The 13,959-nt window shown below is 40.8% G+C and overlaps 1 protein-coding gene across 3 annotated transcripts in view; it reads left to right on the top strand.

The window, feature by feature from the left end:
• PID1 (phosphotyrosine interaction domain containing 1) overlaps positions 1 to 13,661 on the top strand; it is a 251,367-nt gene extending 237,706 nt beyond the window's left edge. For all 3 annotated transcript variants that reach the window (XM_004033307.4, XM_055380612.2, XM_055380610.2), the window contains exon 3: positions 11,526 to 13,661. In XM_004033307.4, coding sequence (XP_004033355.1) covers positions 11,526 to 12,002 — 477 coding nt within the window. In that variant the 3' untranslated portion in view covers positions 12,003 to 13,661. The remainder of the gene's footprint in view (positions 1 to 11,525) is intronic.
• Positions 13,662 to 13,959: the final 298 nt, after the last annotated feature.

Genomic DNA, 13,959 nt, shown 5'->3' with positions numbered 1-13,959 from the left:
GAGTTCAAAAATAGTACTTAGTTATTCCTTGATATTGGGTCTTGGTAAATTTGCTTTTTCCTCCGTGGTATATATTTCTATAATAAAAATATATTTCCTAATAAAATTTCTATTAATATTTTTATAGATTATATCAACATAATCTGTGCAAATACTTGGAGAAAAGTGCTAAACATTTTTTAAATTTTCTCAATATTTTTAGCCTTAGGAAAGTTACTGAAATAAATATCTCCCAACCAAGGCATGTGCATATATGTGCCCTAGAGATTGTGTACTTTATAAAATCGGCATGTTTGATGCTATTAAAAAAATTAAGAGTAAGTCTGTATGCCTTTCTGGGTCATAATCATTCCATTTAGAAAAACAAACCAAAACAGACTGTTAAAGTCAGAGGAAGGCCTTGTTTAGGCAGCTAAGCTTACCCTCTACTTCGTGGTCAGGCAGGTTAACCTGGCTAAGCAGACATTAGGCAGAAGACTTGGAGGGGTAGCCCCATGGTGAATGACAATTAGTAGGCTTCATCCCAGTCTAGCCATGGGACAGCTAGATCCATTTTTGTTTTTTTTTGTTTTGTTTTGTTGTGTTTTGTTTTTTTGAGCTGGAGTCTAGCTTTGTTGCCCAGACTGGAGTGCAGTGGCGTGATTTCAGCTCACGGCCACCTCTGCCTCCCGGGTTCAAGCAATTCTCCTGCCTCAGCCTTCCAAGTAGATGGGTTTACAGGTGCCTGCCACCACACCCAGCTAATTTTTGTATTTTTAGTAGAGGCGGAGTTCACTGTGTTGGCCAGGCTGGTCTCGAACTCCTGACCTCATGATCTGCCTGCCTCAGCCTCCCAAAGTGCTAGGATTACAGTCGTGAGCCACCACACCTGGCCTAGATCTACTTTTATCCTGATGAAGTGAAGTAGATCTGCCAAAAGACAGACCCCAAAATGGTATCAGAGACTCACTCTGGGAACAAACCAAACAAAAGAAAAAACCTAGCTTTGATTCAGAGTCATATGAGCTTCCTGAGGATGACACACAGAAGCTTGTAGGGCTGAGGAGTAGGACTCTGGAGCCATTGCAACCATAAAGGATGCCCATGCCTGCTCTGAGCTGAGACCAAGCCTCTTGGGTTGGCCTTCTGAGGGTTTCAACTGCCTTTATTGAGGGATGTGCACAGTCCTACCCACCATAGTGTTGGGCTCCAAGAGCAATTTTTTAACATGTGTTGTCTAGTATGTTGATACACAATGCACGAGAGGCAGGGTAATAACCAACATAGCACAGATTTAATGTTTGCTTTTTGGAATTATTCTTTGAAGTGGGAATGGTTTGCTTTGTTAAACACCATTTCAGAGTTCTTTAGGAATATGATGTCTGAATATTAACTATGCACACTGTCTTTTTCTTCCAATGCTGGATGCATTATAATTTAAAATCCTTGGGCTATGCAAACACATCTCTGGTTAAGGACAGTTTAGCTGCCTTTGACCCAAACCACCTTGCAGGATGTTTAAAAAGCCTTGGTAGGGTGCCTATTGCTTTTTGCTGTCCCTGACTAGGCCTTGGTCTCAATATGGACATTTGAAGAAATGGCCAGAGAAAAGGTAAATGATATAAGAATGGAAACTAAGGTGTCTGAATCCTCTTCAAGTGAAGAAATTAAAGCAGTGGAAAGAGCTTTTGTTTTGTGGTGGAGGACTTGGGTTCTACATCTCACTTTTCCGAGACCAGCTGTGGGATCTGGGGCAAGTGTTCTCAGATCTTTGGGTATCAGAATCATTGCATTTGCAACAAAGGAGTGGTGTTAGGTTGGTGCACACACACACACACACACACATAAATTATTGGCCCCATTTATATGTATGTGTGTGAGTAGAGGGAAGGAGGGGGGTGGAGAGAGAGAGAGAGAGAGAGACAGACATATCTTTAAAATAATTGACTCACATCATTGTAGGGGCTGGCGAGTCCCAACATTTTAAGGGAAGGTAGGCAGACAGGAGATCCAGGGAAGAGACGTTGCAGTCTTGAGTCAGAAATCAGTCTAGAAGCAGATTTTCTTCCTGCTTGGGCATCTGTTCTCTCTACTAAGGTCTTAACCTTATTGGATGAGACCTGCCTACATTATGAAGGGTAATCTGCTTTATTCGTAGTCTATTGATTTAAATGTTAATCACATCTAAAAAAGAATACCTTCACGGCAACATCTAGGCTGGTGTTTGACCTAAGAGTGGGCACCATGCCCTACCCAAATCCATGCATAAAATCAGCCATCACTGTATCTAATGATATGCCTTATTATAGAAGTTAGCTTAAGGAGTCACATGCTGAGATGGAAGGAACATTTTTCTTAGAGTTGGGAGACATGGGCCCAAGAGCTGATTCTCTCACTGGTGGGCTCTGGGTCTGCCACTGACTTCTCAGTGGAAAATGAGTGGCCTAGTTTTGATCACTGGGTTCCAATGTGATCACTGACAGGTACACATTTTCCATCATAGGCTCCATATTTTGAGCAATTTTATTTGCCCAATAAATCACATTATGTAAATGTGAGTTCATTTTTTGCTTATACGTATATATATACATATATATACATATATATACATATATATACACATATATATACATATATATACATATATATACATATATATACACATATATATACATATATATACATATATATACATATATATACACATATATATACATATATATATACATATATATATACATATATATATATATACAATAAAGGAGACACTGTCAGAAAACAACTTTTCTTGGCCCTTTTGAAGTATTGAAAATAGTTCCCAGATTACCACTCCCCTTTGCTATTGTTATGGGTGTCTTCAGGGTACAGGAAGACTGATGGAGGACCCTGCAACTCCTTGATGGCTGATGCTGAAACTGGGCAGGGAGCTCCAGGAGGAACCAGACAGGATCCTGTTAGCAGGCTCACCACAAGTCTAAAGGGACCAGCCTTGAGAAGGGCAGTTGGGATGTGGCAAATGTGAGCCAGGTTTCTGGGTCCTACTGTCCAGGTTCAAGTGCTGGCCACTCTGTGACCTTGGGCAAGTTACTTCAACCTCTTACAAGTTCCCTAATCGATAGAAACAGCTAGTAGATACCTTATGGAATTACTATGAGGATTAATGATCCATATAAAGCATTTAGCCAAGTACCTGGCATAGAGTAAGTCCTGGATAAATGTTGGCTGCTGGTTCTGTTCCTGTTAGTGATTCCCAGGAACCAGGAATTGGTTCTAGTAGCCCCCTTTGTGTCTTCCCTCTGCATTCTTCTAGACCTCCAAAATTTATTATTGTGCTGACAATAATTTCATAGATTTCACTATGAACAGCATCTATCCTTTAATACCTTCTTCATGGCTTAAAGCTTGTAATACAGGTTCATAGTCATAATTATCGAGTCAGTGTTTGTGGTTTAGATTGTTGGGAAATTGGCATGCAGATCCATCTCCACTCTTCAAAGTGCCCAGTGGATTCTGTGCCTCTGTGGCCAGCAAGAAAGGAGCAGATTCAAGCTGAGGTCATAAATCTCTGTGTTGCACCCTTTGCCTTTTCTCTGGAATGCGCAGGTGGGAATCCATGTGATGAAAGAAGAGCTTGACTCTGGTATTTTGCCCAGGGTTAAGAGCGGCTTTTCTTTTTCGCATCTTCTGCCTTGGAACCCAAAGGCTATTAGGATTCCCGGCAAAGTTTCCTCCATTCTCTTTTCCTATCATGCTATTTTATGTCAGCTGGTTACATATTTTATGTCTTACAGACAATGGAAAAACAGTAAAATTTTTTTTAATTTTTTAATTATATTTCAGTTCTGGGATACATGTGCAGAACGTGCAGGTTTATTTCATAGGCATACACGTGCCATGGTGGTTTGCTGCACCCATCAACCCATCATCTACATTAGGTATTTCTCCTAATGCTCTCCCTCCCCTAGCCCCCCACCCCCCAACAGGCCTTGGTGTGTGATGTTCCCCTCCTGGTGTCCATGTGTTCTCATTGTTCAACTCCCACTTATGAATGAGAGCATGCAGTGTTTGGTTTTCTATTCTTGTGTTAGTCACAGCAAAGTCTTTTATATCTCAAGAGAGACCTCTAGAAAGTCTTTATTCTTGGCTTGTCATTCTTGAGAAGCCCAGCAGTAAGTGGCACCCAAGCTAAGCTTGTGAAGCTGGGCTCATCCAGCTTGGAAAGTCGAAGAACTCCAGGAAAGCAGGTGCTTGGGTTCTTGCACAATCATCCATCCCATCTTCCACCTTTGTTTGGGAACCCTTGACGTTACCCTCTTGATCCCACTCTCCAGTCTAGCGTGAGGTGAGTCAGGTTCAAAACAGCAGCTTCTCAGGCCAGAATGAAATAGGGACCGGCCACCAGGGGAAACAAATGGTACTGCTCAACCAGAAGGATAAATGTCGGGCAACCAAGTTTGTTTTGCCACAGATGAGCAGGGAATGGTGATTCATGAATGCAGAGCTGGCTGGGGTGTTGGAAAACTCATGAGTTGGAAGGGGAGATTCTGAGGACACTGCTCTCTCCTGATCCGACGCTGTTAACACTGCAGACACTCTGGCGGGTCCCTTGGCTTCACAGCCTCTCTATATTTTCACAGGCTGTGAATATTCTCAAATAACTTCTTCAGTTGGGGTTGGGCAAGTCCATTTACACAAACTGCAAATGTCTGTGTTTGGGAGATCAGTTTATGCCATGGAATGACACGTGGGGAAAGTGTTCATTTTATTTCTCTCAGAATGATTCATTTGTAATAAGTTTCATGCCCAATACCTGTTTCTGCAACCATAGAAAAGATGCTGGTATTTACTGCAATTTCCAGCTAGTTGTTACTTTTCCTGAAGACTTCTCTTGTCATCTTCCAAGTCCCTTTGTTCCAGCACCCTGGGTGGTGAAGGCTCAAAGAAAAATCTGTGTATCATTTTGGACACATTTTGTGACCAATTTTATAAGTTGGTGTTTTCTGTCTACTTTGTGGCTCTGGAAGATTGTGACTCTTAAAGACAGGGCCTATTATTCATCTAGAAAGTATTCACCTCTTTCACAGACAGGATAACAGGATTCTCCTTAACCAAACCTGACATTGGTGCACAGCTATGTTGGTTGCAGAACCTCCAGAAGCAGCCTTGCACATTGAGTTCTGTGTTCTTACTCATAAGGAGGATGTGCTCACAGAAGAATATTAAAGGGAATTTTCCCACATGAGAGAAACCATGGCAGGAGGAGACCTCTCTATTTATATTTAGAGCAAGTCCCTGTAACAGTGTTGATATAGAAATATACAGGTATAATGGCCCATATTATAGGGTTTCTGTTTATTGAGATGGGGGAACTCCATGGCCCAAATACACAGGGGGCATGGTTGCATGCAGAGCATAACTGAATCATTGGTATTTTGAGACAATTACTTTTTTTTAAGTTTTTACTCAATTTCCCTTGAAAATCAGAGCCATAAGATGCATTTCTATTAAACCGTATACAAAAAAATAAAGAGGGAAGTTCACTTTTTGAAAAAAGGTCTGAATAGTGTTTTTCAGTGACTTACAGTCAACATTATGGGTTAATGCCAAACTCTGGAGAATTTAATGGGAGAATTAAGAAATATGTGGACAGGCAGTAAATAATTGACTTCCTAGAGCAAAGTGCACAGACATAGGTCAGGATTCCGGAACTTGGGCCATTATGGATAACAGCAGGGCTGATTGAAAAGAGTTTCTGAGGGGAGACGGTCTTGCTACGTCATTTTATCCCTTTGCATTCCATTTTTAGGGACACGCTATTTAAAGAATTCTTTCCATTCCATTTCTAGGAAACCCCATTCAGATAATTGTTTTCCTATGTTTCTCTTTTCCTTTCTTTTCTTTTCTTTTCTTTCCTTTTCTTTTCTTTTCTTTTTTGAGACAAGGTCACACTCTGTTGCCCAGGCTGGAGTGCAGTGGTGCAATCATAGCCCTCTGCAACCTCTGCCTCCTGCAGGTTCAAGCAATTCTCCTGCTCAGCCTCCTGAGTAGCTGGGACTACAGGCGTACACCACTATACCCAGCTAATGTTTGTATTTTTCGTAGAGATGGGTTTCACCATGTTGGCCAGGCTGGTCTTGAACTCCTGACCTCAAGTGATCCACCCACTTTGGCCTCCCAAAGTGCTGGGATTACAGGCCTGAGCCACCATGCCCAGCCCCTATATTTCTTTAAGAAGTGCCAACTTGTTAACAATATTTCTTTCTTTTTTTTTTTGAGACAGAGTCTCATTCTGTTGCCCAGGCTGGAGCACGATCTCGGCTCACTGCAACCTCTGCCTCCCAGATTCAAGCGATTCTTCTGCCTCAGCCTCCCCAGTAGCTGGGACTACAGGTGTCTGCAACCACACCCAGCAAATTTTTGTATTTTTAGTAGAAATGGGGTTTCACCATATTGGCCAGGCTGGTCTCAAACTCCTGACCTCGTGATCTGCCCGCCTTGGCCTCCAAAAGTGCTGGGATTATAGGCGTGAGCCACTGCATCCGGCCATTAACAATATTTCTTTGAATTTATATAATCTCATATAAGTAATATATTTTGAATTTATATAATCTCATATAAGCTACACATCTGTGCTCCACTCATCTCTCCAGTACACCTCCAAAATACAACTTTATTTCTTTTAAAATCTTTATAAGTAATACATATTTATAAAGAGGAAGATATTTTCTCTTAATTACCAAAATTTTACTACTATGAAATTGGTTTTCATTGGAGGGAATCATCTACAACTTTCAATAAAGTTTTTTAGAAGTTTTTTTTTTTTTTTTTTTTTTTTTTTTTGAGACGGAGTCTCGCTCTGTCGCCCAGGCTGGAGCGCAGTGGTGCAATCTCAGCTCACTGCAAGCTCCACCTCCCAGGTTCACGCCATTCTCCTGCCTCAGCCTCCCGAGTAGCTGGGACTGCAGGCACCCACCACCACGCCAGGCTAATTTTTTTGTATTTTTAGAAGTATTTTTAAATTATGTCATGCTATATATTTCTGTATGCAATTTTTTTAGAAAAATATCGGAGAGAGAGAGTGTGTGTGCCTTTAGAGCAAATCAGGATTTTTTTCTACCAAACATAAAAACAGTTATTTCTAGTTTCAGTGAATAGTAAAAATAAATATACCTCATTTCAGGCACTAAAGTTAATTTCCTCCGTATGCTTTTTTCCCTAATTTATTTTTATTTTGGTAAAATACATACAACATAAAACTTACCATCTTAACCATTTTTAAGTGCACAGTTCAGTGATATTAAATAGATTCATAATGTACACAACTATCACCACCAACCATCTCCAGAACTGTCTTCATCTTGCAAAGCTGAAACTCTGCACCCATTGAACAGTAACTCCTCATTCGTCCCTCCCCCAATCCCCTGGCAACCACAATTCTAACTGGTCTGTTTCTATGATGTTAACTACTCTAAATACCTCATACAAATAGAATCATACAGTACTTGTCTTTTTGTGGCTGGTGTATTTTACTTAGCATAATGTCATCAAAATTCATCCATGTTGTAGTATCTGTCAGAATTTGCTTCCTTTTTAAGACTGAATAATATTCCAGTATACATTATACATATATACTGTATTTTGTTTATTCATTCGTCTATCAATGGACACTTTGATTTCTTCTACTTTTTAGCTATTGTAAATAGTGCTGCTATAAACGTGTACAATATCTGTTTGATATACATCTTTCAATTCTTTGGGGTATATACCCAGAAGTGGAACTACAGAGTCATACAGTAATTCTACTTTTAATTTTTTTTTTTTTTTTTTTGAGACGGAGTGTCAGTCTGTCACCCAGGCTGGAGTGCAGTGATGTGATCTCAGCTCACTGCAACCTCTGCCTCCCGGTTTCAAGCGATTCTCCTTCCTCAGCCTTCTGAGTAGGTGGGATTACAGGTGCACACCATCATGCCTGGCTAATTTTTGTATTTTTAGTAGAGACGGAGTTTCATCATGTTAATCAGGCTGGTCTCGAACTCCTGATCTCGTGATCTGCCCGCCTCTCCTTCCAAAGTGCTGGGATTACAAGCGTGAGCCACCGCACCCAGCCTCTACTTTTAATTTTTTGGAGAACCACCACGCTGTTTTCTACATGGTGTAGAAATTGTACTGTTTTAAATTCCCACCAACAGGATACATGAATTCCAATTTTTCTTCATCCTTGCCAACACTTGTTATTTTCTGCTTTTTTGATAGCTGCCATCCTAACAGGTGCGAAGTGGTATTTAACTGTAGTTTTGGTTTGCATTTTTCTAAGGATGGTAGCATGTTTTCATGTTTTTTTTTTTTTGGCTCCAAAAAATATCTATTAATTTCCATTGCCCATTTTTTTCCCCCAGGGATTGACATACAGGAACTTTATTTTTTTAAAGCTTTTTTTCAACTTTTAGGTCCAGGGGTACAAGTGCAGGTTTGTTACATGGGTAAATTGCGTGTTGCCGAGGTTTGGTGTGTTAATGGTCCCGTTACCCAGGTAGTGAGCGTGATGCTTGGTAGGTAGTTTTCAACCCTCACGCCCACAACCCTCCCCCTCCTAGTGGTCCTCAGTGTCTGTTGTTCCCATCTTTATGTCCATATGTACTCAATGTTTACTCCTACTTATAAGTGAGTAAACAAGTGGTAGGAGTAGTCAGAGGGGTTCTTGTGTTGTGATAAGTGTATATAAATTGAGTGAGCCACTTATTAGTAGAACCGATAATAGCCACTTATTAGTAGAACTGATAATAGGATAATAGGATGATGGCTAGGGTAACTTCGTATGAAATTGGGCAACAGCTCATAATACACTGATTAGCGCATAGTTTGAATTGGATGCTGAGAACATGTGGTATTTGGTTTTCTGTTCCTGAATTCACTTCAGACAGTGGCCTCCAGCCATGTCCATGTTGTCGCAAAGGACATGATTTTGTTCTTTTCATGGCTGCGTAGTATTTATACATGGTGTATATGTACCACATTTTCTTTATTCAGTCCACTGTGGATGCCTTTGCCCATTTTTAAGTTGGGTTTTTTGACTTTTTGTTGTTGACTTTTAGGTGTTCTGTATGTATTCCAGATATTAATTACTTATTACATATATGATTTGCAAGTATTTTCTCCCATTGGGTGGGCTACCTTTTTAAATATGTTGACATTTTCTATTTATGCACAATTTATTTGGTGCGTAAACACCACAATTTATTTGCTGCCGAACGATCACAGATTGTCCACATGAGTGGCTGAGATAGTGACACGTTTGCTTTCTGATGGCTCAATTTACACGAACTTTGATGCATAAAGTGATTAAAAATATTGGGTAAAACTAATGGCTATGTGTATAAGGTACATAAGAATCATAATCATAAATAAATTTCAGTTCAAACTTAGGTTATCTCCCCAAGATATCTCATTATGTATATGCAAGTATTCCAACATCTGAAAATAGCTGACATTTGAAATACCTCTGGTCCCAAGCATTTTATCTAAGGGATACTCACCCTGTATTGTTAGTTTTTGTCCTGCAGTATTATTCCCTCTGCCTCCTCCTGTCCTTTCCCACTGCCTCTGTTCCTAATCCAGGCCACCCTTGCCCGTTGGCTGTGTCTCTGCTATCAGTCAGGCCTCCCCATCCACCTTTCTTCCTGGCATCAGGAAAGTCTCAGTTCACAGGCTCTATCACATCCAGGCACTCCTTGGACCTTGGCCCTTCAGTGGCATTCCAGAGGAGCAACGACGCCCTGATTCCTCAGACCACATGTGGGGCGATCCTGCAAAGGTCAGCCTATTTTTATCCAGAGGTCGTGGACCTCTTACACGGCTTCTGCTCCAGGGCTGTCTTAGGCTACCGCTTTACATGTGCTCAGGTTAGCACAGCCTCTTTGTCCAAGCTGATTGAGACTTTCTCTACTACTTGCCTTTACTGTTCCCTCCTCCTTTTTAGCACCTTGACTTGCTGGGCTCCTATGTAGTCTGAGGCCAATGTTTTGAAATCCAATGCCTCTTCCTGAGGCCTTCTGTCATCAGTATGCCACTGCCTCCTCCACTGAACACTCACAGTACTTTGCTGTTCCCCTTCCTGCCCTTTCCATGGCCTGCCTTACATCAGAGTCATAGCTGTGCACGTGCCGAGGGTGAGAGTTTTGTCCTGGTGAACTGTGGAGCTAGGATTTAAACCTCAACTTCACCTGCCTCAAAGACTGTGCTTTGAATGAATATTCAATTATTTCTTTCCTGTGGATATTCGGCCCTCCCCAGTTTCACAGCAACCCCCATGCCTATGTGTTATATTGCCATTGTGTATAAGAGGTTCCCAATAAATACTTCTGGAATGTATCACACACATCTTTATTAAAAAGTTATCTTCTTAAAGGGACTACTCTTGTCACAAAGATACAATAGTCCTTAACTTCTGTGTTTTAATTTTTTATATGTGGCCTGTATTGTCCCACTAAATATAAACATTGTTTGGAATCATTCTGACCAAATGTCCCCTCTCAGTTCTCACGGTTTCCACGGACCTTCTTCTGGTCTTTCTCTCCTCGCATTCGTAGTATTTCTATTTGTGTCACTAATTTTAAAAGTAAGTGTATACTATTTCATATTATTTCTTAGATGATCTCTTAAGTTTTATGCTTTTCCATAATGCCTATGCCCCAATAATAGTAATTCTTTGCATTTTGTGGAATGAATAAAACAATGAAAGAATGAAAATCCCTTCTTGGCATATTATAAACACACCTTTAAAAAGACAGTATTTGAATCATTTGGAATTATTTTTCTTAGTTTTCATACTGCCTACCTAGCTAGGTGATAAGCCAGCATTCTACTCTTGATTCTTCTGTAGATCTTTCATTTATTATCAGATCACCAGATGCTCATCAGTTCAAAAACAGTTTAGGTTAAAAAAGAACTGGGCACTGCTGTTATTTTTAAAAATTATCTTGGGAAGGAAAACTATCATGCTTTAGGCCATAATTTCAAGAGAACAGTTTTTGCGTCCTTGGCATTAGAAGCAGGCAGCCTAAGTGAAATCAAACATTGAGAGATTTGGAAAGAGACCCAGGCTAGGAGATAAGTTTAATAAAGATTTTGTTTTTCCAACTCAGTGTCCTTTTGATTCCTTCCTATTATTCAATTCTGTGTGTGTTTGGCCGAAAATAAACTTTGAGTGACTTTATGATGTTAAAGGAATGCCAAATTATGTAAAAGATCATACTCTTCGTTTTAATTGGGGTTTAAAAAAGGAGTAAGGAGAGGGAGAGTAGTTCTCTAGAAATTAGATTTTAAAATCCAACTCTACTCAAATAATTTCAATACATTTGCCAAGTAGGCAACTCATTAGAGAGAAAAGGTAGAAATGTTGATGAGTTATTCTTTCAGGGAGCAAGAAAGAAGTGTCTTCACCTTCCCAATGTGACACCATGACTGTGTGAAACGGCTACTCATTCAGTCTATCAGAACAAAGAGCCTTCTGCTGATGCCTCCCTTTTCTTCCTCTCTTGCATCTGCAGGTTACCTACCTGGGCAAAGTCTCCACCACTGGCATGCAGTTTTTGTCAGGCTGCACAGAAAAGCCAGTCATTGAGCTCTGGAAGAAGCACACGCTAGCCCGAGAGGATGTCTTTCCGGCCAATGCCCTCCTGGAAATCCGGCCATTCCAAGTGTGGCTCCATCACCTGGACCACAAAGGGGAGGCCACAGTGCACATGGATACTTTCCAGGTGGCCCGCATCGCCTACTGCACCGCCGACCACAACGTGAGCCCCAACATCTTCGCCTGGGTCTACAGGGAGATCAATGATGACCTGTCCTACCAGATGGACTGCCACGCGGTGGAGTGCGAGAGCAAGCTCGAGGCCAAGAAACTGGCCCACGCCATGATGGAGGCCTTCAGGAAGACTTTCCACAGTATGAAGAGCGACGGGCGGATCCACAGCAACAGCTCCTCCGAAGAGGTTTCCCAGGAATTGGAATCCGATGATGGCTGAATGAACTTGAGACGCTTCAGCAAAGGCAGCATTGGTCACGGAGTTCAAGGGAATAGATGAGTAAGCAACGTTTCAAATTTGGGATGAAAAGACTGCCAAACTATTGGCTGACCAAGCTTTTTAAATTCAGAAGAGCAATTCTAAATCTAAAGAAATGTATCATTAAAGTAATTACGTTACATTGAAACCTGCTGCTGCTGTGACTGTGAGGAGGGTGGGAGTGTGGATGGGGAGGAAGGTTCTAGGCTCTCTTCTTATTTTTCTCATTTCCCAATGCCTCTCTGTGGGAGAGCTCCATGCCAGTTTTCACCACTCTCAGGCAAATACTCTGCAGCTGTTATTGGATGGGCCATTCCGATCTGCCTTATGAAATTCCACAAGAATGTTAGGGGCACCTATGGGATCTCTAGTGGGGTGGGCAGGGTGCTGATGGGGACGCTGGCCGCAGGGAGGAAGGAACATCTCGGGAGGGCCCTCTGTTCCTCTCCCACGGCAGATGCCCTCTTCTGTACGCAAATCAGCACAGCCTTTATTGAGCTTTACAACTAACAACCTGATAGTTGGCAGTTAATTCACAGTTACAGATAATGCTTTTATTTACATAAATATACCAAGTAGTACCCTCTTATTGTATTCACTTCATCTATTTTCTTAGAATACTTGCAATTACTAATGACCCCTTCCCTTTCCCTCCTGCTGCCCTGTCCACCCTCCTTCCCCTTCTAACATCCCTAGAGGGATGAAATCTCAGCATATGTTGCAGGACACCAAAAGGAAGAAAACAATCAAGCAAATAAAATAAACAGTCAAACAAACCAGGAGTTTAAAACAACAACCCCAACAACAGAAGCCTTGGCAAAGAGGAATGAGTGATCAGCAAGTGAACACACTCTATGTCAACTCTCCTTTTGTCCAGCTGAGATTTATGGTAACTTATTTAATTAATGGTCCTGTCTGATGCATCCTTGATGGCAAGCTTCAAATCCGATTTGGTATCACCAAGGAAACCTTGCCCCCATCACTCAGCATTGCACTTAGATACAGAATGAGTTAGATAAACTTGGCTTGTCTAGAGACCCATGTCATCTTAACCTAAAGGGAAATCTTATTGCGTTATCATAAAATTGATGATATCTTAGGGTCAGAATTGCCCTTTTTTTTATTTTGAATGAGAAGTTCTCACTAAAAAAATCCTGAGATTTCTTAATTTCATGGTTCTTTAAATATTATAAACACAGAGTCAACATAGAATGAAATTGTATTTGTTAAAATACACACATTGGAGGCCAAGAGCAGATGACTACTCTTCCAAGTAATGCTGCTCCTTCCTAAAAGTCTGTTTTCAATCCTGGTAATATTAGGGGCACTGCGGCACCTAAGAAGCCTTAAATGAGAGCTAATCCAATCTAGAGAGCGATGGTGTCAGCATTTCGGTCTGCATATCTGTGTGTCCGTATCTGCGTTTGTGTGCGTGTACGTGTGCCCCTGTGTGTGGGCCCAGTTTTCAGGCATGTAGAATAAGCATGGAGTCATATTGAGGAGGACTCACTTCTTGAAGATATGCTTGTTGCTTTACAACATATGTAAGCTATTCTTTAGCATAAATGCATTCATTCTTTAATAAAAATATGTTTGCATTAATAAAGCTGAGGAGTTTCATACTTTGTGTCTGTCCTCTTTCAAGTAATAAAAACATGAAGAACAAATTAGATCAAATAGTTCTATCAAAAAATATTTTTAAACTGGGTCATAAATAACCTATTCCTTGATTGTGTTTAAAAATCTTGTTTTATTTTCTAAATGCTCAATTTGTTTTTAATTTTTGCATGCCCCTGAGATGGTGAAGTGGCAACGGTTGAAATAGTTCTATAGTATGGTGGGTTTGTTTCAGTGCGCGGTCTTCCAGAACATGTTGCAAATGATTGCTATTTACAAAAATCTCGTGTATGTCTTTGAA

The sequence above is a fragment of the Gorilla gorilla genome, chromosome 11, assembly GCF_029281585.2.
Source record: "Gorilla gorilla gorilla isolate KB3781 chromosome 11, NHGRI_mGorGor1-v2.1_pri, whole genome shotgun sequence".
Lineage (NCBI taxonomy): Eukaryota > Metazoa > Chordata > Mammalia > Primates > Hominidae > Gorilla > Gorilla gorilla.
This window is presented reverse-complemented; position numbering and strand designations above follow the sequence as displayed.